At 40.1% G+C, this 25,443-nt stretch overlaps 1 protein-coding gene across 17 annotated transcripts in view; it reads left to right on the plus strand.

Annotated features, from left to right (window-relative positions):
- Nucleotides 1–25,443, plus strand: part of caska (calcium/calmodulin-dependent serine protein kinase a) — a 106,162-nt gene that overhangs the window by 64,315 nt on the left and 16,404 nt on the right. For 7 of the 17 annotated variants that reach the window (XM_054786155.1, XM_054786146.1, XM_054786147.1 and 4 more), the window contains exons 3-17: nt 1,023–1,128; nt 2,646–2,723; nt 3,087–3,159; nt 7,030–7,132; nt 7,851–8,026; nt 8,690–8,812; nt 9,986–10,069; nt 10,147–10,246; nt 13,400–13,417; nt 13,535–13,656; nt 18,517–18,594; nt 21,363–21,413; nt 21,770–21,850; nt 23,516–23,704; nt 23,796–23,874. In XM_054786155.1, coding sequence (XP_054642130.1) covers nt 1,023–1,128; nt 2,646–2,723; nt 3,087–3,159; nt 7,030–7,132; nt 7,851–8,026; nt 8,690–8,812; nt 9,986–10,069; nt 10,147–10,246; nt 13,400–13,417; nt 13,535–13,656; nt 18,517–18,594; nt 21,363–21,413; nt 21,770–21,850; nt 23,516–23,704; nt 23,796–23,874 — 1,461 coding nt within the window. The remainder of the gene's footprint in view (nt 1–1,022; nt 1,129–2,645; nt 2,724–3,086; nt 3,160–7,029; nt 7,133–7,850; nt 8,027–8,689; nt 8,813–9,985; nt 10,070–10,146; nt 10,247–13,399; nt 13,418–13,534; nt 13,657–18,516; nt 18,595–21,362; nt 21,414–21,769; nt 21,851–23,515; nt 23,705–23,795; nt 23,875–25,443) is intronic. The other 10 variants (XM_054786152.1, XM_054786156.1, XM_054786158.1 and 7 more) reach the window with 3 other exon arrangements.

Genomic DNA, 25,443 nt, shown 5'->3' on the forward strand with positions numbered 1-25,443 from the left:
ACATGCAGACAACCATTCACACTCACATTCACATCTACGGACAATTTAGAGTCTCCAGTTAACGTAGCATACATATTTTTTGGAATGTGAGAGGAAGACAGAGTACCGGGAGAGAACCCACGCACGCACGGGGAGAACATGCAAATTCCACGCAGGGATGTCCACAGATATGAACCCACGATCTCCTGACTGTGAGGCCAACAGGCTAACCATTAGGCCACCGCGCAGCCCTTCTCTGAATGCATTACAGAAAAAGTTACGTAAGTTACATACCATGGCCAGAGATCGTTTCGAGGCCGCCTAATCACGTGCTCTGCACCGTGTACAGTATCATTAACTTCATATAAATCAGTGTTCGCTTACATGGAGTTCAGGAACAGTTGTGAATGTTCTTTTTAATTGCTTGCGCGTGTTATATGACACACACACGTGTCTATCCCTGCACGAAATGAAACCAACCCCCTTATGTCAATTAAGGGGTCAAGTTAATTTTCTGTTGTTAAATAAGCTTTGAAAATGAGATCATGTTGCACATTTCTTATGACACAAACCGAAAAGTGCTGTTGCTTTAAAAGAAAGGGTGTCCAAACTGTGGGGCAGGGGCCATTTGCGGCCAGTGGCTCTTTTTTTCTTGGAGGAAATAAAATGAAACAAAAACAGAAACAATGGGGAAAATAGAGCAAAAGGCATAAAGTAACAAGGAAAATATGTATCAGGTTTCATTTGCTCTTTTTTACAACAACAAAAATTAAATGTTCCCCGATTTCATGTTTTTGTACTTGTTTTTGCCAGTATGGATGTGAAATGAGTCTTAAATTGTATTAATTATGGTCATTATGGTCCAGTGCCACATATACATTAAAATCCTGTGGGGAAACACTGGTACCATAGCGAAAAATCTGTTTTCGAATACATGCACTGTTCCACCCCTACTAATCATGTGTATAGAAAACTGAATTAGGTGATCTTTTTATAATTTTACACATATAGTAATAATAAAAAGTTTTTTTTCCCTCTTTTAGACCTGAAGAGGGAGGCCAGCATCTGTCACATGCTCAAACACCCTCACATTGTGGAGCTCCTGGAGACCTACAGCTCAGACGGGATGCTCTACATGGTCTTTGAATTGTGAGTCAAAAAACACACTAATCATTCATTCACACAGCAAGGTGTGATAATGATGATGATGATGATGATGATGATGGGGGAGGAAGAAGGGAGGAAGCAGAAAGGAGGAGAGAGGTTGCGGCAAAAGCACGACGGAGAAAGCAAGCCCTGCGGTGTTTTTTTTCCCATATAATCGCTGCTGATAGGACAATTCTTGTTAGCAGGCTGTGGTGGGGGTAGGCTGAGGAACAAGAAGTATGGAAAGGAGATGAGATTTAAGATTACACACTGGCTGCCACCTCTAGCTTCCTTCCACTGAACCCCCACATCTTCATCTTTAATTCTGTTATCACCAAGCAGGCCATTTTTTGGCGCATGTCGTGTGTTCTTCACAGAGGCAGCCTTTGGTCCATCTGATGGGATTGTCATGGTTCATAGTTCTCCCCTATGTAGCGCCCAAGCAGGTAGTGGTAGATCAGGAGATGATCTTCATGAGCACTTCATCCTTCAGAGAACAGCAGATAACCGGCCAGATAAATGTAGTGGTGGATAAATGTAATGTTCTGTTAATTGATCCATATGTACAGCACCAAGCAAAGGTTTTGAGACACCGTCCCAAGCAATAGAAGGTGTGTCAACATTTTTGACTGGATTTTAGTTCCTCCTACGGATGTTTATTTGCCACCAGCCGTTTATTTATGCATTTTCATGATGTTATTTATTTAAAGCATTTTTCACCTTTTATAATATATTATAGTTTTGTAATTAAATTTCAATTTGGAAAGAAATATTAAAGTATGATGTCAAAAATGTTGCTTTAATAATAACAATATTAATAATAATGCATAATAGCTTATGTGAAATTATGTAGTTTTATTTTTATAATAATAATGCACATTATAAAAGATATTTATAGATTCCAATATTAAATATTTGAATTAAAATAAATAAATATAATGAAATATAATTAGCTACAATATATATTTTAGTCTATAATATATATTTATATTGTTATATAAATAATACAAATATCGTCGTGTATTATCAATCCATCCATTTTCTATGCCGCTCATCGTCATTAGGCTCGCGGGGGCATGCTGGAGCCTATCCCAGCTGACTTCGGGCGAGAGGCGGGGTACACCCTGGGCTGGTGGCCAGCCAATGGCAGGGCACATACACAAACAACCATTCACACTCACATTCATACCTATGGACAATTTAGAGTCACCAATGAACCTAACATGTTTTTGGAATGTGGAATTCTGCGAGGGATTATTTTCTGTAGCGACGAGAGGAAACAAATAAAGACTAAAATAAAAAAGTAAATAAATTCTTCCTGCTTTCTCAACCCTTGTAAAAACGCAGCTCAAATGATAGAACACTTAAATGTTATGATGAAAATGGTGACCTCTAGTGGTAGTTTCGTGGTAAGCTGCAGGACTCCTTATGAATAAGCAATATCTAAAAACGTGTGCGTTTGTGTGTGTGTGTGTGTGTGTGTGTGTGTGTGTGTGTGTGTGTGTGTGTGTGTGTGTCAGCATGGACGGAGCAGACCTGTGCTTTGAGATCGTGAAGAGGGCTGACGCCGGCTTTGTCTACAGCGAAGCGGTGGCCAGGTGAGCTCAATCTAGTGTCTGATTATCAATGTATGAGATCATATGCAACTTGCTGTGACATTTGAAAACTTTATGCACATCCCTGTCCTGGCTGCTTAGTACAATATGGCTGACAAAGCTGACAGTAATAAAAAAAAATAAGAAGAATGTACAAAATGAGCTGTCTGAAAGTGAAGCGACTCACCTACCAAGCACAAGCAGTCGTCATTTTTACAATGTACAGTGGTTAACTTCTGTTTACACATAAAATGTGACTGAAAACATTGCCTATACGGTTAATGTTACATGATGGCCACAGGTGGAGCCCGGTGGCAATTTTATTTAGATTTTCATGTACGTATGCTTGTGTTCCTTTGGATTTAGTCACTACATGAGACAGATCCTGGAGGCGCTACGCTACTGCCACGACAACAACGTCATCCACAGAGACGTCAAGGTATTTACAACTGTGTTTTTGAATTTATTTATTTATTTATTTATTTTGTAGCTGCAGTGTTCACTGTGGTGGAAATGGGGTACTTGCCATGATTATTTCCACTTCCATCTCCAGATTTTCCCTATAGGTGGCACCTTCTCAGCATTCATGGTAAAAGAAAGTGACATCAAAACCAGGTTCACCTGAATGTGAAAAAATTGTAATGTAGTCTTATTTCTTAGACATATATTTTTGTGCATTAATGTGTCCGGGAAAAAAAGTACTTATTATTTGACTTGTCATCTATGACATTTTTTAAATTATTTAATGATTGCATTTTTATTTAAATGCATTTTTATTCTTTCACATCTGATTTATTCATTTAAATGGACTTGTTTTTCATAACATGAATTATATTAATCCGTCAGTCACCCGTCAGAGGCGGGATCAATGATCTGATTGGTCAAACTGCAACGTAAGCCACTTATTAGTGAATTCTGTGATTTATATATTTTAATAAAAGGTCATTACATCAATAAATAAGCCAAAAAAATTGTAAAAATGTAGCAAATAAATCTGATATAAATGTAATACATAACATATGGCACAAAATAATGACAAATTCTTACCTTGTACTTTTGTTGTATGATTGTTTGCCTTTAGAGGGCACCGGTGTTCCACTTTAGTACTATCAAGAGTATGTGAAGTATGTGGAAAAAAAACTTACACACGTGGACATTATTCTTTAAGAGTTTACCCTCATGCTTTCATGTCTATAGAAGTTCATCTGGTTTGCTTGTGATCGTCAAAGCTCTTTGATGTGGCTTGCATCATCTTTACAACTTTGTTGTTTTGTTTGAATGTCCCGCGTCTTAATTGGTAACTAATGGCAGGCTGGCTGCTTTCAGGGTTTGTTTTTCATGTCATCGCCGCTTCAGAGGGAGAGGGAGTGAACAGTGAGCACCGTTGGTAACATCCTTTTAACCGTTTTTTATGATGCATTCAATGCTGCTGGGAAGGAGGAAAAGTTTAAGTGACCAAAGAGCATGGTTAACGTCTGTTTCGGTTAGAGTCTGACCTTCTGGAACAAATTAATGACGCGAACCAAAGTTCCACTGCATATATTAGTATTATCATTATTTTTTTAACAGTACTGGCCCTCACAGTCCCTACTGCAGGCCTAAGTACAAAATGAACCACCCGCCACTGATCAACATAAATAATTAGTATCAGCTACAACTGGCATCATTATTTTAACTTCTAGAATTTTTAGTTTCTGTTTCGATTTGTGTAAAAAAAAATTTTTTAAGTTCAACAGCTAAAAGCATCATGCTTAGGTTATGCACGCAAAGTTATAAAACATTTCAAAATGTATCGAGGAAAAGGTTTCTTGAGACGTCATCTGTACTTCTGTGAAGAAGGTGTCGGACGTTTCGCTCCTCATCCGAAGAGCTTCGTCAGCAATAATAATAGTATAATAATAATAATAGCGAACTAATATCTGACGAAGCTCTTCGGATGAGGAGCGAAACGTCCGACACCTTCTTCACAGAAGTACAGATGACGTCTCAAGAAACCTTTTCCTCGATGGACAACTCCTGTACGCCTGAGAGCCTACACAGACGCATTTCAAAATGTACCTGCATTGTTTTGTGACTCGTGTATCATGCACCCCTACGTGTAACACAACCATTAGTTCCAGCTCCAGTAACACTCCCCATCTTGTTTAATTGTTCAGTTGCACCAAAGGAAACTTAACAAGCTAATAGGTCAACAAGTTGTTTTTTTGACTCTCTGGAAAACACCGCCCCCTAGCATTTGAGCAGAGAATTACACATCAAACACAGAAGCAGGCACGATTGCAAGCACACGCGCTTGCATGCATGTGACGTTGCTGACTGATAGAATGAACAGTAATGCGATCATTCCTCGCCAGTTTTTAATGATAACCAACACATTTCATGAAGACAAATAAGTAGAAAGACTCAAAATAATCCACAAAGTCAAAACCCACCGCATGCTCGCTTAGCCACGGCTACACTCACGTGCACAAAAAATACAACTAATGCGATCGCTCCTCTCGCAAGTGGAAATAATCAGAACGACTCTAAATAATCCACAAACTCAGGGAAATTGCAGTAATACAGCAATATAGAAGTGATGGGACAAGCAAACAGGCTGTAGAATGAGTGGCCTGGTGTGAGTCTGCCCTAAAAATAATTTATTTAAAAAAAATGTAATCCAATTTTCCTTTAATTCTTTACAACCATATTTTCTTTTTTTCTGAAGATTCAAGAGAGTTTTATTGTCAGAAGCCGCTGTACCTCCCTTCGAATTGATGTGATAGGTTACGGTTGTCAGATGTTTCAATGAAGTCCCATCAACTGAGGCATGTGGAATTACATGTGCATCATTTTGGGAGTATAATACAAGAAAATACCAGGAGAATGTTGACTGGGGTGAGTCATGGCACTTGAAATATTCAGATATTAGAATGAAAGTAATTGAGAGCTATCAGTCCTGGAAAAGGGGATGAAGCCATTTCTAAAGCTTTGGGACTCCAGCAAACCACAGTGAGAGCCATTATCCACAAATGGCGAAAACATGGAACAGTGGTGAACCTTCCCAGGAGTGGCCGGCCAACCAAAATTACCCCAGGAGCACAGCAACGACTCATCCAAGAGGTTACAAAAGACCCCACAACAACATCCATAGAACTGCAGGCCTCACTAGCCTCAGTTGAGGTCGGTGTTCATGACTCCACCATAAGAAGGACACTGGGCAAAAATGGCCAAATGTTCCAAGATGAACAAAAAGAACATTAAGGCTCGTCTCAATTTTGCCAGAAAACATCTTGATGATCCCCAAGACCTGTGGGGAAAATACTCTGTGGTCTGACGAGACAAAAGTTGAACTTTTTGGAAGGTGTGTGTCCCATTACATCTGGCATAAAAGTAACGCGTCATTTCAGAAAAAGAACATCATACCAACAGTACAATATGGTGGTGGTAGTGTGATGGTCTGGGGCTGTTTTGTTGTGATAAATGAAACCATGAATTCTGCTGTCTACCGAAAAATCCTGAAGGAGAATGTCCGGCCATCTGTTCTTAACTTCAAGCTGAAACCAACTTGGGTTCTGCAGCAGGATAATGATCCAAAGCACACTAGCAAGTCCACCTCTGAATGGCTGAAGAAAAACAAAATGAAGACTTTGCCATGGCCTTGTCAAAGTGCTGTGGCATGACCTTTAAAAAGGTGGTTCATGTTTATTTTATTTACAGTTCAGGTTGTGCTTTATTTTGTGTGCTCCATAGATTTGCTGTGTGCTGAGAAGGCTGGAGCAGGGCGTGATTGTGCCTGCACACACCTTAGAGGGAACATTCCTCCTCACTAAATAGTACTAAATTTCACGGCTCAACCCCCCGAGAGCTTTAAAGTAGGTGTGTCCAAAGTGCGGCTTGTGGGCCATTTGCATTTTTTATTAGCCTGCAGTAAATAAAATTAAACAAAAATTTAAAAAAAAAAAAAAAGGAAAAATAGAGCAAAAAGGCAAAAGACTGAAATGGTGGTACTAATAATGCTATATAACAAAGCTTTGTCCTTCAGCATTTTTACATAATTAAAAATATCAAATTGGCAAGGTTGCCAGGTCTGAAGCTGTTTGAATGATGACTACAGACTGCTCATCTACATGCATTAAGATGTATTATATCCTATTTGTTTATTCAAGAAGTAAAAAGTTCATTGTTTGTTCCTCTCCGCAGTGAGCTTCCCTAATGTTGAGGCAATTTGGTGTGATTCTTGTTATTTATAGAATGGAATCACTCTTTAAACTCTTTCTCAAAAGACACTACAAAATCACGAGACTCTCTTTTCTTTCTTCTCCCTCAGCCTCACTGTGTGCTGCTGGCGTCCAAGGAGAACTCTGCTCCCGTCAAGTTAGGAGGCTTCGGCGTGGCCATCCAGCTGGGAGAGTCGGGATTGGTGGCCGGAGGTAAACAGAACACCACCACTACTGAGTGTTGTAGTGGGTCTAACCGTTTAAGCAAATAAGCACATTTTTTTACTACAGTACTAAGCCGTGAGAGTTTTGTGGAAGTCTGCGAGGTCCCACAATAGTGTATTGAAAGTGTGTTGTCCAGAATCTAGACTTGATGCTGGAATTTAGACAGTTGATAAGTGCTTTTAGTAAAGCCTACCGGGAACACGCCATTGTGACACACATGTCTGCAACTTTAATGCTAATGAGCTGTGTTTGTCCACTGCTGTCTCCAACAGTGTGTGTTGTCCAACATAATAGATGTCATACATCACATACAACAACGTAACATTCAGGAGGACACAAACATTAGCATAGCTATGTGAGCTACAGTGTTAACATTACAGCCATATTTTAACAGCAAAGTCATGCTCGGTTAGCCCATTTGCTGAAGAAAAACAAAATGATCGAACATACAGCTACCACGTCTGTAGCTGACAGACGCATAGCCTGATTTTGTAAAAGCCATGGTGACTATACACAGGGCAGGCTCATCTATCTAGGAGCGGGTTCTAAGGCGGTACAATGTCCATGAGGAAGCAGGTTTTTCCCTTCATGACATACATATTACTGTTAGAACATCAATAACAAAGTCACTTTTGCAAAGTAGGGGACCTTTAAGTTCCCTTCTGTGTCCACCAAGAAGACCATGTTGTGTTGCTGTCATATCCAGGTCGTGTAGGTACCCCCCACTTCATGGCCCCCGAGGTGGTGAAGAGAGAGCCCTATGGCAAACCGGTGGACGTGTGGGGCTGCGGAGTCATTCTCTTCATCCTTCTATCGGGGTGTCTGCCTTTCTACGGCACCAAAGAGCGACTGTTTGAAGCCATCTGCAAGGGCAAATACAAGGTAAAGGAACTGTTTTTGCTGTCTTTTAGGGCACACAAGACAGTTATTCAATGTGTACGGTATGGGCATAGTGGTGCTGTTTGTACTAATGCAACTTATGTGACACTGTTAAATTACCTTGATAAAGTCTACCACTATACTAATATAATATTTAGTTATTACTCTACATGGAAAAAGGAACCGGAAGTCAGCTTTTTCGCCCGTCTAACAAGCACAATAATCCCTAATAAAAATACTGATTACTGTGGCGGCCGAAACCTACGCCGAGCTAAAACTCAACTCTGTACCCCCGTTGTCACGTCCTGTCCTGCCTACCGCTCCAGTAGGGAACGCATTTATAGCAACACACACAAGCACGAGTCTTATTTATGTCTGCTATATGTCACTTGGTTTGCATGACTAAATCTCTAGAACCTGAATATAATATGACCTTTCAAAGATACATTTTTACTGGGGAAAAAAAAACATCTTAAACTGTCAATACGGTATAATTATGATGCCATATCATAATTATGACACTACATCATATTTAATCAATATTCTGTACATTAGATTTTATGTTTAAGTGTGCTATTTATCATAATACTTTTTTTCTTGAAATATATGTCACTTGTATATGTTTATTTGTTTTTTGTGTGTGTGTGTGTGCGCGTGTGTGTATAGATGAACCCCCGCCAGTGGGTTCAAATCTCAGAGAGCGCTAAAGATCTGGTGAGGCGCATGCTGATGCTGGACCCCGCCGAGAGGATCACTGTTTACGAGGCGCTCAACCACCCTTGGCTCAAGGTAGCCATTTTCACTTTATTTCATTTGTCAAAAAAATGTATACATCATTTTGGCAAACAACTGCTGCTTAAAATTGAATAGGATATCGGACTATTTCATAACATAACGTGTCATGTGGAATTAGACTTCCAAGTCAGTGCTTTGGGGTTTTGACTTTTATAAAACTGTAGTTAAGAAGTAGAGTATAAGAAGTACAAATAGTTACATACTACAGCTATAATCTGTCCTATATTAAATGCAATGATGGAGGGCTGCCTTTTATTTTACAGTAATAGCTGTAGAGTAAAGTGTTCACACAATTTTCTTGCAAAAATTGTCGTTTTTTGTAAAAAATTATGTCAATGCTGAGGTTTGAGCATTCACACTCGCTCACAAAATGTGTAATGGGTAAGTGATAGTGTCGCCATGTCACCACGGATTCCGTCACAGTCAAAGAGCAAAATATATGCTGTAGTTTGTTCGTATCTAATTTTTCTGAGACGAAATGTGTGGGATTACAGGCTGATCATTAGGGTGAGGTACCAAGTCTCCAGCATCGATGGGAGCGATGGGATTCTAACATTCCAATTCTCCAGAGGTCGTCCACATTTTTCAATTTCAATTCTTAGTTTCAATGCCCAGTCCACCGACTGGAAGAAATAACCACAAACACCAGTGAAGAAGAAGATGACGAACACCAACAAAGAAGAAACGGCTCAAAAGTTTGGTTTAACTTCATAAAAAAAAGAGCAGTCGGCTCAATGCAACATTTGCAACACAATTATATCATGCAAAGGAAGGTGTACGACCAACATGATTAAATACCTCCGCATTCATGTTGTACAAATAACACAGCTCCCCGTCTTTGACCCGCTATGTCAGACTTCCTCTTTGCAGTCAGAATCAGGGAAGTCAAACAATAAATGACGTCTGTCTCATGCCAGTGTAACGGAGGTTTTCAGGATGCCCACTGTTGTTGTAGTTTGGTGTCGGTGTAAATAAAGGACGGGAGCCACAGGTGTGGGACGTAGGTTTATTAACCAATTAACCGCCATAAACGAGGGATGACTGTACTGCAAGGTAACAGGCAGGCTTTTTAGTTTTTATATACACGTGCTTATTACCAAGAAACAATGATGCCGCAGTGATGTCACGGCATTGCCAGAATATCAAAGCCCTTTGTTTCCTCCCCAGGAGAGAGACCGCTATGCCTACAAGATCCACCTGCCAGAGACTGTGGAGCAGTTGAGAAAGTTCAACGCCAGAAGGAAGCTAAAGGTATATGATTGTGACATCACAGTGTGACAAGGTGGACGTTCACCTGGCTGGCTGTTTTTTTTTTTTTATTGCTTCAGGGGGCTGTCTTGGCGGCGGTGTCCAGTCACAAGTTTAATTCCTACTACGGAGACCCCCCTGAGGAACTACACGACTTCTCAGATGACCCCACCTCCTCAGGTGACTTTTCACTACTTTCACTAAGCAGCTAAAGCAAACATGGGCAAGACCTTTGGCAACATAGGCAAGGAAACAACTTACTATAACAGGGCTGAATTGTTATGGAGGCCACATTTTAAGAAAGACAAGGACTGGAGGACCAGACTTCTCCCATCACTATCATTTGGACCAGACTTCTCTCGTCACTATCATTATTATTTTATATATAATATCAGTGCAATTTAAATTTTACCACATCAGTTGCTAATATACAGGGTTCCTATGGAAAGTATGGAATTTGGTTTTATAATTTTAAATTGCATAAATTGTATAAATCACTGTTCTGTTTTGTAAAAGATACAATTATGAATAACCAAAAAAAAAAACTTGAAAGGCCAGACCTCTGCTGTTATCCTACTCCACCCCATTTTAAGGCCAGCCCAGATGTCATCACATTTTGCTGCTGCTTTAACCGACAGGTTATGTCCACATACATTCTGTCTCCATCTTGGACAAAACTCATAATAGACAAATGTAAATTTCCTGACGACTGGCTTAAAACGGCCAAATATAAAGACTGGTTGGCTAAAGATCAGATGTCTCGGACACAAAAAGCTAAATGCAGACTTTGTGTTAAATGTTTTGACATCTCCAACATGGGCGTGGTGGCGGTCATATGTAGGGGAAAAAGCACTGTCGTCTGGGGTTCGTACACTAAAGCGATCAAATTTATCTTATTTATTATGTATTGTGTAAAACTAACATGTGTAAAACATGAATTGCATCAAATTAAAAGCACAAAATGAATGCCGACCCACCATCCACCAGTTCAAGTTCCAGCCAAGTTTTTCCAGAGAGATGATTACATCGCTGTTGGACGTGTGTGGTAAAAGGCAGTGCGCTAGCATGAATTAACTTGAGACAAATGTGCACATTAGCATTCAATAAGTCATCAAAACTTACCTTTATGCATTCCCACATAGTATCAGCATTTGACACCAAATATGAGGTGAAAGAAAAATGGTAAAAATACAGTAGTAGTCTATCTGTGCGGTATGAGATAAAGTTAGCACACGCACAATCGAAATGCGTCAAGTGAGACGGATGTAACAGAGAGAATCCGGCCACTTTTCAAAATAAAACATTAAAAAAAATTAAATAATGGAAATTATTTTTTATTTCTGTGTGGCCCGGTAACAAATGACCCACGGCCCGGTACCGGGCCGCGGCCTAGGGGTTGGGGACCACTGCTCTATATGACAGGCTGCTGTTTGTAGAACCTGCAAAAAACGCTAGTGAAAGATCCACATACAACAGGAGCGTTCTGCTGTTTTTTAGGACCAACGTAAAAAAAAAAAAAGCTCAAGTCAAAGGTTCTCTATATAGCACTCTGCTTCTTTTTTTTTTTTTTTTTTAAGACTTACAGTAATCCCTCGTTTATCGCAGTTAATTGGTTCCAGACTCGACTGCAAATAGTGGATTTCCACAAAGTAGGATTCAATATTAATACATTTCATATTTTTCTAGTTAGAGCATAGAAAACATGTTTATGACCTTCTAAAAATGTTTTTGAACATTATTATAACCTAGCCTCTATGTAAAACCATAAGGTCAAGCTCTATTGTTAGAACTATACAGTGGTGCCTTGGTTAGCGTCATTATTCCATTCGTTCCAAAAGGTCCAGCTCAAACCAAAACAGACTCTAACCAAGGCAAGTTTTCCCATAGAAAATAATGTAAATGCAATTAATTGGTTCCGGACACCCAAACATTTTAACACTAAACACATGGACAATAATTACAGTTTTACGTGCAGAAAATGATGCAAAAGTAATTACAAATGACAAATGAACAACAGAACGTTTAACATCACTTCTACATTTATTTACCTCTCTTCAAACAAGGAGGATTGGAATGAAGTTTTGCAGAGAGAGGAGGAGGAGAGGAGATTATGCTTGGAGGGTAATCTCTTTTTTCCTCCTTGATCTATATTCCATAGACAGTAATGAGAAAAACACCATCCTACCAGCTTGCCACTTCATCATGAAGTCATCCAGTTTGTTTTGGGTGCAAAACAAAGCTGTACAAAAAACCCTGACCTGTTCAGGCCAGAAGATATGCATTAATATTTCTCATTCACATTGTGGAAAAAGTAAACAATAATAGTGTTTTTCAATACTCAATATTTCAATATTCAATGATTTACATTTCAGTCCAATATGGCCATAAAGATCATTACACAAAATTCATTCATAATTCTGTTCAATAGCTTTTCAATCAATCGGACAATGTAGCGTTCATTCTATCCAGTCCATGTTCTACCACTGGTTAGCATTATCTAGCAACCATTGCAAATATACAATAAATGGAGACAATTATCAAGAAATTAATGCAGCCAAAATCAAGGTAACACAACACAAACTTAAACCAATGACAACACGTTTTGATTAGTCACGAAATAATAAATTAGCCAACAAGTAAATGGGGAAAAGCACATATTCGAAATGGAGTTGAGGACGTGATTGGAGCTGTCCAACAAGTGACATCTTTCATGCAAACTAGCGGCTTATAATATGATTGTGGCTATTGTGCAAAGGTGTATGCATCTTACTGCTGAGTTGTTTATCCAGAATTCAAATAATAAAGATGGTAATTGTGGTTCTTGTTTGCCGCTGGAGTCGTTGTCAGCCGCCAGCCACAGCATTGCTTGCGACAGCGACTCAGGAGAGGACATGACTTCAGTCAGTTGATGTGAAAACTGACTGAAGTCATGTGACAGCTCCTGGTTGACATTTGATGTTGTGATGTGGGATACGTACTGTAAGTATCACGAGATTACGTAATGGGCGCATGATCCTAGATGGCTGCGTCAGCAAACCAAGGACAAATACAACCATTTCTTAAGCGCCATATTGCATATGAACCAGGCAGGTGCCCACAAACCAAGGCAGAATTTTGGCATAAATTCTGCCAAAATTTGAGATGTGAACCGAAAAAAGGCGCTAACCGGGGCAGACGTTAACCAAGGTACCGCTGTATTGAGCATATTTAGCAAGTGAACACCAATTCACCTGAAAGTAAACATTACCATGAAATCATATGCGAGTGAAAGTAACAACTGTCTTTCCACAATCTTTGTTTTCTCTGTTTTCTCTTAATGCTTCCCGGCTGTAGGGCTGCTCGCAGCAGAACGTATGTATCTTTATGTGGCTCATGATGTGACACTCTTGTACTCATTTTAGCTTTCTAGCTACTTTTCAGCTTGTGCGACAAATGTAATATATATTTACAACTGTTGCTGTGTTGCAGGGGCTGTGTCTCAGGTGTTGGACAGTTTAGAGGAGATCCACGCATTGACGGATTGCAGCGAGAAGGATCTAGATTTCCTGCACAGCGTTTTCCAGGACCAACATTTACACACTCTGCTAGACGTAAGTAAAGTTGCTAAAGATGGCAGCAACAAAACACCGACAGCGATACACAAAATTGAGGTGGGCTTGTGCCTCAATCAGTTAGGCTGAAGTAGCAAAAGGGTAGAGTGGATCCTCAACTTTGTAAATTTCCAAGTTTGACCAAAAAAACAGCACAACAATCACACCAACTTCGAAGTTTGAATGGTTGTCACCTATGGCGTCATGCAAAACTTAAGTTCAGCGAGTATCAAAAGATGTTTTATATTTTGCGGTGGTCGACTTCTTTTTACCTTTGTATGACAATGTTAAAACACGACTTGTCTTCACATAATCCATTTGTCAATTCGTCATCAAGTTGGGACTCAGTGTTTTATTGTTTTTACGTAATATCTTCTTATTTTTGATGATCGTGGTTAATTTATTTTAACACTTGTACAACAGCTAAGAAAGCACATTTTTTTTGTTTTTGATGGTAACAGTTTGACCCTGGCACAGACTATTTCTATTATTTCCTGTAGGAAAACCGACCAAGGTATCGAAACAGATTGTGTTTGACTTTGAGGATCCCCTGTCAGGGCTCCAGACTAACTTTTTGTTTTTACTAGGAGCACAGTGGCCCCTGTCAGGGTTATATCCTGGCAGGACGCGCACCAGTAGAGAGATAGGAACCACAGAACACAATCGGAGTCAGAAAATTGTCTTTTGCAAAAGGGGAAGCCGTAGCTCTCAGGGCACCAAAGTCTTCCAAAGACACCGGAGTCTTCCAATACCAGGGTTCCCCAAAAGACACCGGAGCTCTCCAAAGTACTTTTATCTGATCACACATGCGCAGATGGAAAATTCACTCACAATGTCTCATTTTAATCGCAAAATGCGACCATTTATTCGCAGTCTGGAACCCTGCCTGTATAACACAAAATCACTAAAATCACACATTAGTAATAGTAATATTGACAATGACATTAACAATAACTGTATTGCTGCTTCTTGTGCTTGTATTGAACCCGAGCTGCTGTTGTTTCTCTCCCTGACTCGCTTATGTTGATATAGTCAGTGCAACCAGGGGACAGTTGCACGAAAGTAGGGTTCAAACATCCAGGATAAATGACTGAGCAACCCAAAGCAAGAGCATCTAGACTTAATTGGTAGCACAAAACCCAAACCAGGATGAGTAGACAAGGATTAATCAAGCTAATCATAAATTGAGCCAGGATAACCAGGATATCCTGCTAAATCCCTTAAAAAACACACAGTCAAGTCTGCATTTGTAGTGCATCAGTTGAGATTGTATGAGATCATGTTTTTCACTCCTTTGGAACTGAAATGGTTGGGATACATTGTGGTTCATCTACGACCATGGGTCGTAAAAAGAAAGTAATTGATGTCTCAGTCTGGAAAAGGTCATAAAGCCATTTCTAAAGCTTTGGCACCACATTGAAAGCCATTATCCACAAATGGCGAAAACATGGAACAGTGGTGAACCTTCCCAGGAGTGGCTGGCCAACCAAATTACCCCAAGAGCGCAGCGACTTGCCAGAAAACATCTTGATGATCCCTTTGGGAAAATACTCTGGTATGACGAGACAAAAGTTTAACTTTTTGGAAGGTGTGTGTCCCACTACATCTGGCTTAAAAGTAACGCCACATTTCAGAAAAAGAACATCATACCAACAGTAAAATGTAGTGGTGGTAGTGTGATGGTCTGGGGCTATTTTGCTGCTTCAGGACCTGGAAGACTTGCGGTGATAAATGGAACCATGAATTCTGCTGTCTACCAAAAAATCCTAAAGGAGAATGTCCGGCTCGCGACCTCAAGCTGATACAAACTTGGGTTCTGCAGCAGGACAATGATCCAAAACACATCAGCAAGTCCACCTCTGAATGGCTGAGGGTAAACAAAATGAAGAGGCCTGGTCAAAGTCCTGACCTGAATCCTATTGAGATGCTGTGGGACGACCTTAAAAAGGTGGTTCATGCTGGAAAACCCTCCAATGTGGCTGAATTACAACAATTCTGCAAAGATGAGTGGGCCAAAATTCCTCCACATCGCTGTAAGAGACTCATTGCAAGTTATCACAAAGGCTTGATTGCAGTCGTTGCTGCTAAGGGTGGCCCAACCAGTTATTAGGTTTAGGGGCAGTCACTTTTTCACACTGGGCCATGTACGTTTGGATTTTTTTTTCTCCCTTAAGAATGAAAAGTTTAATTTAAAAACTGCATTTTGTGTCCAGTTGTGTTATTATTGACTAATATTAAAATGTGTTTGATCTGAAACATTTAAGTGTGACTATCATGCAAAAAAATAAGAAATCAGGAACACTTCTTCACACCACTGTAAATACACATTAAACAACATAATTTCTTAAAACTGAAGAAGGCCCTGTGGGATACATTATGGTCGTCTACGGCTATACATTTATACTTTAATCCTTATTTTCACTCACGATATAAATTGAATCTATCTTATGGCAATCTACTTTCATGGTGTATATACAGGGTCATAAACATTTGGATGATGCCCTGTGGAAAGCATTGTGCTCGTCTACGTCCATCAATGTCTAACTTTGTCCTTCATTTAACACACAATGTTTGTAAAGTTTGTCGAGGAAAGTATTAGCAAGCGTTTTCTGTTAATGTTGGCAGAGATTTCATACATTTTTCTCATAAAAGAGCATACAAGTGCATCACTTTGTCTTGCAAGTGAGCAAATAACATACTGCGCTGCAATGAAAGTCATGTATAAAAAGAAATGTGTTCGTGTTTGATGAGCAGGTCAAAGTGGATTGCTATAGTCCAGCAAAAGCCAAATGTTGGCGTAGGCGCTCGCCTCTGCAGACGTCTCGCCTTGCGCCGCTGCTGTACGCCCAGCGACGAAGGCTTGAAGCAAGTCGGAACAATGGCCTCCATTGTGAAAACATGTGTAAGGAGCACAGTCTCCCTCCCATTTGCTGTTGTACTCTTCGTGCAGCTGGATGCAACTTTGTAGCACGGCAGCACGCTGAGGACAGCAGCAGCAGCAGATGGAGTCTAATGGCTTAGGTTGTTGAGCTTCCCTGCTCCTGGGTGAGTGTTTCATGTATTTCTCTTGTGTTTGCCTCCAGCTAAGTGAGGCAGGAAAATCCTCCCCTTTGGTGTTTTTGGGCTTCTCACATGTTTCAAATGATTCTCATAAGAAGCACCGTCTTGGCTGCTGAGTCCAAGCCTCAGGGACGTATCGTCTGCATTTAAAATCAATTCTGTCCATGGAGAGAAGTTACCGCATTGACCTGACTGGTAAACTGTTCATTTTTCCACTTGAAAAAACGTCTTATACTTCGGGTCGAGACATTTATACGTCGCTTCCCGTCACACTCACACCTGAGACCTGGAGAGATGACACACGGAGACGCGCTGGGGAAAAAAAAGGTTGTTAGCAAACAGCAGACTGATCATTATGCTGATTTTAAGATAATGATCAATGAAGGGGTTGTGTTGTATTCTGTACTCTGTACAATAGTTGTTTCAGTCAAGTCTTAAGCAATTGAGGGTCAACGGAGTGCATTGCTTGGCTGCTCCACAGTCTCCGTTTTCTTGCTGCTCTCAGTCTCCTAAAGAAGGACAATGTGATATCTGCTATGGGAAGTTGAGCTATGTCCACTCTATATACTCCACAGTCTCTGCTTTGCTTCAACTCTCCATTCTCTTGTTGCCCTCAGTCTACTCAGGGATAAGACTTGAGGACAGATGTTAATGTTGGCTTACCCTGTGGCTGCAGTATTTTGCTTTGTACTCTCCCCTTTTGCTGCAATGCTCTGTATTCTTGCTGCCCTGAGGCTCTTAAAGAAGAATAACAGGACATCAGCTATGGGAAATTGAGCTACGCCATGCTATGTATGGTACATGCTATGCCAACGTTCTACAGTCGATCAAAGAAATGTTGTCAAATCGTCATGTCTGTTACAAATTTTAACTTTTGGATAAGAACTGGGAGGACATTGCCAAATAGTGAAATGGAAGTGAAATGCCCCATTCCTATTACAAATTTTAAACAATTATTGAGACTACTGGCCTGGCATGCATATTGCAGTTTTTTTCCAGACATTTTTGACATCCATTTCTCATCTTGCACATGAAACTTTTCAAGAAAGTTTCCAAAAAATCCTGAAGGCTATCTGTTGGTGACCTCAAGCTGAAATCAACTTGGGTTCTGCAGCAGGACAGTGACCTAAAACACACCAGCACCACCTCTGAATGGCTGAAGAAAAACTAAATTAAGACTTCGGAGTGGCCTAGTCACAGTCCTGACTCTGAATCCCATTGAGATGCTTTGGCATGACCTTAACAAGGCGGTGCACGCTGGAAAACCCTCCAATGTGGCTGAATTACAACAATTCTGCAAATACGAGTGGGCCAAAATTCCTGCACAGCGCTGTAAGAGACTCAAGTTAACGCTTGATTGCAGTTGTTGCTGCTATGGGTGGATTTCTCCCTTAATAATAAAAAGTTTCATTTAAAAACTACATTTTATGTTCTGTTGTTGTCATTGACTAATATTTACATTTGATGATCTGAAACATTTAAGTGTGACAAAGGGGGCAAACACTTTGCATTTTTTGGGACAATATACACAAGCACACACAGTATACACAAACATTTTGTGTATTTTTTGTTTTTCTAACCAAAAAAATGACTCTTTATATGCTTGCACGTTAATTGAATGCATCATTGCATGAAGGGTAAATACCCAAAGAGGCTCCTTCCATTCTGCAGAGGCATTGATGAGGTGGAAAAACACACAATCATATCAATGGTGTTTGTGTGTGTGTGTGTGGGTGGGGGGCTTGTGTTGTTCCACGGGATGATTGATTGATTGATGGATTTGAGTGGTTGTCGTTGCAGCTGTACGATAAGATCAACACCAAGTCATCACCGCAGATCAGAAACCCACCCAGTGACGCCGTGCAGAGAGCCAAAGAGGTAACAAAGCAGGACATGTAGCGTTGTTTGACCCTCAGTTTTTTTATTAAATTGAGTGTTTGATTCTCCTTCCACTGTACGGTACCTCAGTCTGTTCCACTCTACTTGTTAGTGGCATTTTTCACATGGTAAAGTCGGTACTAAGAAACAGTAGTACCTGGGTTCTAAACAGAAACCACTTTGATTGCGTGTCAAATGACAAAAATAAACACACATGCTAATAAGTCGTAGCTCTGGATGTTGCAGTATTATACTCCAAAGTCTCCACTTAGCGGTAGCACTCTATATTCTTGATGCCTTCAGTCTGATCAACTTTGGGAACACATACTAATGTTAGCTTACTTTGCTGCTGCAGACTTACACTCCACAGTCGCTTTGCTCTACAGGTCTTCATTCTTTTTTTCTTTTTTTTTTGCCACCCGCAAACTCCTCATGGATAGAATTTCAGGACACGTGGTATCATTAGCTTACTCTGCTGCCTGCGCTGCCTCCACTTTATTGCAACATTTCATTTTTCCACTGCCCTTAGTCTCGTCTTGGGTAGAATTTGTGGACACATTAAGCTTACACTTGGCTCTGGATGCTGCCGGATTAAACTCCATTGTCTCCACTTGCCTGCAGGGCTCCGTTTTCTTGCTGCCCTTAGTTTCCTCTTGGATAAAATGTCTCCTTACAGCAAAAGAACAGCAAATGCTAAAAAACTAAATACAGAAGACCATCATTTCCCCTCATTGTCAGTGTAGGTTAGCATGTTTTGTTCAGACTGATGCGTTCAATGCAACCTGTTTTTTTGACATGTACTGTTGAGCTGGTACCGTGCAGTGGAAAAGCAGCATTGCTGTCTTATCTTTCAAGTTCTCAAACTGTATTAATTGTTGTGGCATTGTTTGCTTACTAACTCACCTGCACTCTTCACTACCGCCAGTATAACGTGACGTAATGCTAAGTAGTGTTTGTGAAAAGGGAAGATTTGAGGGGCAAAGGTTGAAGTTGTAAACAAACAAACAAACCAAAGCTGAAGTGACACAATCATGCGGTATCCTCTGTGCGCCGCCTGGTCGTGAACTTTAGTGACCCCCCAACTTGTTGTCCTTTGTCCTCTATTCCAGATCCTAGTAGTGACTCGTGTTCATTGTAAAAGCAGCTGTACTGCAGAACCCACTGGCCTGTTTGCACTGCTTCCCACATTAGCTGCTAATACACACTAAACTAAACTGCACTTGCAGCATGCTTACAGAGGCCAGCATTATGGTCTGCTTTGACTGGTGTTCACTTCAGAGAGTGTTGGTGGGGTGTGATCAGTTGTGTGCACTGTGTATGTGAGGGCACAAACACACAGTAGTTGTGTTTTGTTGAAGGAGCAATTATAAAGTCTTTTTAAGAAGTGAGCGAGTGGCAATCCCAGAGCTCCTCACACAGGTAGATCATTGAAGCTCTCCCTGGCCTGGTTTTTATTGGCTAACTACCGCACATCTACTTTGTAGCATGCCACAAATATATATATATATTTTGAGTTAAAGGTTTCTTACTTGAGGGCGTTTTTTCTTACCTCCTAATTGTAAATACAAATGTAAAAATAAGTTGTTGTTTTTTTTAAGCAACAGTCTGCCTTCGCATACCTTCTGGGTACTTCCTGTCTTTATGTCATTCGAATTTTTTTTCTTAAAATAAAATGTCATTAAATTGTTAAAAAAAAAATTCTATTAAGTAATGTTGTAATATCATGAAGTAATGTCATTAAAAATGTTGTTAAATGAATACAAATAAATGAAATAAATACCATCATAATTAATAATTCTATAATTATAAATAATTAATAATGGCAAACAGAATATATATAAAATATCAATTGGTGATTAAGCAAATGTACTGGTCATGAAATGGGTAATTAATAAATAGTTTCAAGTAATTATTTTAAATTTTATTTTGGATTTTCAGTAATTGAATTATTTGCCATCATATTTTAATGATTTAATTGGCTTTTATGTAGGGTCAATGTAATTATTTAAGGTTATACTGTATTTCATCATTAACTGATAATTAAAAAAATACTTCACATTTTAATTATCGACATTTTAATGTTTCAATTATATATTTAAGTGGCTTCATATAGGTTTAACAGTATTATTAGTCATTATAATTCATGACAAATGGATAATTCGATAAATTAACATGTCACACTTCATATTAATTATTTTTGCACTTTAAATAGACTTCCATATTGTTAAAAAAAAAAAAATTACACCGAAAATGCACCATTTTGTATTAAACGAATATCAATCATGTTTTGAACAGAGGTCAGTTCTGACTCCTGAGTAACTCTAACCTGCCTTTGATGCCCACTGATCTGGTCCTGAAGAATATGGTCAAATTCTGAATTGTGCGACTTCGTGGACATTCCATCGAGACATTCTAGTATATTATGAAATGTGTTTAACAAATGAGTGGCTTTTGTTTGCTGTCGGGGGTCACGCTTTCCAGCCTTTCCTCTCCCTCACTGCGGCTGACGCTGAAGATGCTTTGAGCCAATCAGGCGGCAATTTCCTGTCCACTCTTGATCAGCGATACGGTGATGACTGCACTAATTCTACATGATCTGGGTGTTGTTGCTCTATACCACTAATTTCTCTGGACTAAAGCTAGCTGCTCTCCACACTAATTCAGTACTCCACACTAATCCATGTACTGGAAGAGGACGAAGACGTTTTTGCTCGTCAAACATCAGCCTGTGTAACCACATCTCCTTGTGTGTCTTCCTTCACTTAAAGAGTCCGTCCTCCCACCGAGAAGAAAGTGACGCTTTGACACTTCTGGACTATGTAAGACTTCATCACACTGCATTCTGCCATGTTGCACCAGAGTAGACAATGAAGATGGTGTCTATGGAGGGTGACATGATTGAGTTGCTTGTAATCAAGAGTCACACCCCCCCACTGGCCACCTCACCTCTTCAACACCTCATTTAGCAGTCAGGCGCCACATAACTGCAGCTGACGAGGAGGAGAACGGGGGCAGGGAGACCAAAATTCCTTGACTTGTCGAGTGGTGTCCAAACTTGGCAGTGAGCGTGGTGGGCATTTTTGTGAGGGTCGGCGAGGTTGTCAGGTCGCAGCCGTCCAAAGAGGAGAGGCTGACGTAAACACAGACTTCTTAAACGTTCCTTTTGTGTCCTCAGGTGCTGGAAGAGATCTCCTGCTACCCTGAGAACCACGAAGCTAAAGAACTCAGACGGATACTGACCCAGCCGCATTTCATGGTGAGTCAAAAAAGTAGTGAGTAGTGAGACAATTTGTCACATTTTATGAGATACTGCATTTGGTGTTTTTATTTGTTTTATCAGCTAAAATTACCAAAATTCAGAAGAAATGAAGAAATACATTCTTTATTTCACTATGTATAATGAATGCGTACAATAGGAGTGTCACAATTTCAACTACCTTTCAAAGATATTCAAATTTATTGAGATGCACCTGTGTGTCAGGCGGGCCACACTTTTTTTTTAAAGGGCACATCAGCATCAAGTAGACTATATAAACACTGTAACAACTGTAAATACTGTAGGTAAGGTCAGGAAACAGTCAGCACTGACCTCAGTCAGTGATGGCACATAAAAATTAGGTTAATGTTTAAAATCCTAAAATACAACAAATAGTTGTATATATTGAAAAGAAAAAATGGAAAAATCTTTTTTTCTCCCTTTCAGTGTGGCCCTAATCCTTATTTGTAAATCAATAGAAAAAGTAATGTTTTAAATAAGGTTTTAGTGTAGTTGAGTGCTATGCAAGTAACAGTCAAAAACAACAGATAATAATAATGTTTGTCTTTTTTAGGCTTTGTTCTTATTACTACTTTCCTCTTAAGATTATGCAAAAAAAACAGCTTGCAAAGTACTGTAATACCCCATTTTCTCAGTCTTGTTCATCAATATCTTCAGTTTGAGCAGCATGAGTTAATGTATTTAAGGGGAAAGCCACTCAACTGTCATCAGTGTCACACCATTAATCCCATCACCTTAATGTCAGTGATTACTGCTGGATCAATGCATTTGCTAACAGAAGAGAGTTCAGCATGGAGAGAATGGAAATGCAAATCCAAAGACAAAAGATGAAGAGAAAACATTAATCAAGAGGGTTGAAGGTTAGATGGTACTGATGATGAGGTATGTTTTATTGTATTAATGGAGGTACTGTGCTCAGTCCAGCCACCACATCAGTGCAGGATTAACCCCATGATTTACCGTTCCCTCATTAGTGAACATACAACAACTTCCTGTGTGTCTCATGACATAACGACACAACGTGATATTTGTGATATAGTTTGACGCAATGTTGACCTTCACTTTTTAATACTGTGTCCACACATATATGGAAATTCCACACCTCATATTTTTAGCAAGCATTATTATTATTACAGTATTAGTAGTATAACCATATGCAGCATATCATGGATTGTCATCTTGACATCAAAGTGGCCGTATATCACACACACTTTGCTTCTGGATCTTGGCATCTGAAATGGTCAATAGCAGCGAAATTATCAACTTTGTCTGGTCTTTTGGAGTCATTTGGTGAAATGATTGTCTTGCCTACAGTCAATCATGGTAGTGGTAGTAGTGTCATAGTTTGGGAGTGCATCAGTGCTGCCCATGCTGGGGAGCTGTGGTTCATTGGGTGGAAACATGAATTACATGTAATGTGACATTGACTGTGTATCCAGCTATTTAGACAATACACTCACTACTCTAAAGTGTGTTTGATCTCTGTTGTATTGTAGTATACTTCAAAAGATATAAGAAAGTTGCTGAGGGTTGTACTCACTTTTGTCAGACACTATACTGACACTAAAATACAGACGAGTGATTGCGAAAAGTTAGAACGTTAACGATGTTCTCAATGTTTAACGTGCTCTTCTTGGGCTCAAGGCACTGATGCAGGCCCACGACGTGGTGGCCCATGAGGTCTACAGCGACGAGGCTCTGAGGGTTACGCCTCCACCCACCTCGCCCTACCTGAACGGCGACTCACCGGAGAGCACCAATGGCGACATGGACTTGGAGAACGTCACCCGGGTGCGCCTGGTCCAGTTCCAGAAGAACACGGACGAGCCCATGGTACATTTCCGCCTATTCTGCAATCTATTCTGAATCTGAAAAGGGTTGTGTTTCAGCTCTTGACACGCTTCACATTTCACATACGATGCAGGGCATCACACTGAAGATGAATGACTCCAACAACTGCATCGTGGCCAGGATCATGCATGGAGGAATGATTCACAGACAAGGTAGCTTACAGTCACAACATCACAAACATGCTGTACTTTTACAGTACTCACTGACCTCACTTTCTATTACTACTACTTGACTACTGCTGCTACTACTACTACCACCACCACTATTACTACTTCTACTACTACTTTTACTATTACTACTACATTTACTACTAAATGGTAAATGGTCTTTCACTTGTATAGTGTCCTACCATAACTATGCATACGACACTCAGAACTGTGTGTCACGGACGGCAGGTGAACGTGGTCCTGCAGGTTTACTTTGTCACTGCATCAAACAGATCATTGTGTGGATGCAAAACAACTTTCTTCAGCTAAACTCAGACAAAACTGAAATCAACCTAACCTAATCATCAGGTTAGAAGTCTAGTGGTAATAATGGACTCAGATCTGAACTTTAACAGCCACATTGAATCAATAATATCATCATCTTTTTACCACATAAAAAACATTGCCAAAATGAAGACAATAGTGTCTAAGCCAGATTTAGAGAGACTAATCCATGCCTTTGTCTCCAGCAGGCTAGACTAATGTCACGGCCTTCTCACCGGGCTCTCTAAACTAGCAGTAAACCAGCTGCAGTACACCCAGAATGCTGCTGCTCGAGTCCTGAGTAGAAAGGACATTTGACGATATTAGTCCAGTACTCAGGTCTCTGCACTGGCTTCCTGTTGCTCAGAGAATAGACTTTAAAACAGCTCTGCTTGTGTACAAGTCTCTTCATGGTCTTGCGCCAAAGTACATCTCTGACATGTTAGAGCCACATAAACCGTCTCGAGCTCTGAGAAGCTCAGGGAGTGGTCTCCTGTGTGCCCAGAGTTAAGACTAAACACGGTGAGGCTGCGTTTCAGTTGTATGAGGCCAAAATCTGGAACAGATTTGTAGAAGATGTGTGATAATCCTCAACTTTGGCAGTGTTCAAATCCAAGCTGAAAACACTTCTATTCAACTGCGCATTTCACAACTGAAAATATTTTAACTGCCCTCAATTTTTATTTCTTTTGTTTTATGGAATGATTTATGGAATTTTATGTGATGATTTTATGTTTTTATGGAATGATTTTACAGTATTTTCTCCGGGATGCATGTTTTCTTCCAAAAACATGCATGTTAGGTTAATTGGCAACTCTAAATTGTCCATAGGCGTGAACGTGAGTGTGAATGGTTGTTTGTCTATATGTGCCCTGCGATTGGCTGGCGACCAGTCCAGGGTGTACCCCGCCTCTCGCCCGAAGTCAGCTGGGATAGGCTCCAGCATGCCCCCGCGACCCTAATGAGGAGAAGCGGCATAGAAAAAGGATGGATGGATGGATTTCACAGTATGAAGCGATTTTACCCTTGTTTTCTGTAAAGCACTTTGAATTATCTTGTGTATGAATTGTGCTCTGCCTTACTATTTGACCACCACTGCTCCTACTATGACCACTATTACTACTTCTACTACTACTACTACTACTATTACTGTTACTTTTACTAATACAACTGCTGCTACTACAACCGTTGTTACTGCTACTACTTCTACTACTACTACTACCACCACAACTACAACATACTACTGCACCT

Source organism: Dunckerocampus dactyliophorus, chromosome 9 (assembly GCF_027744805.1).
Source record: "Dunckerocampus dactyliophorus isolate RoL2022-P2 chromosome 9, RoL_Ddac_1.1, whole genome shotgun sequence".
Classification (NCBI taxonomy): Eukaryota; Metazoa; Chordata; class Actinopteri; order Syngnathiformes; family Syngnathidae; genus Dunckerocampus; species Dunckerocampus dactyliophorus.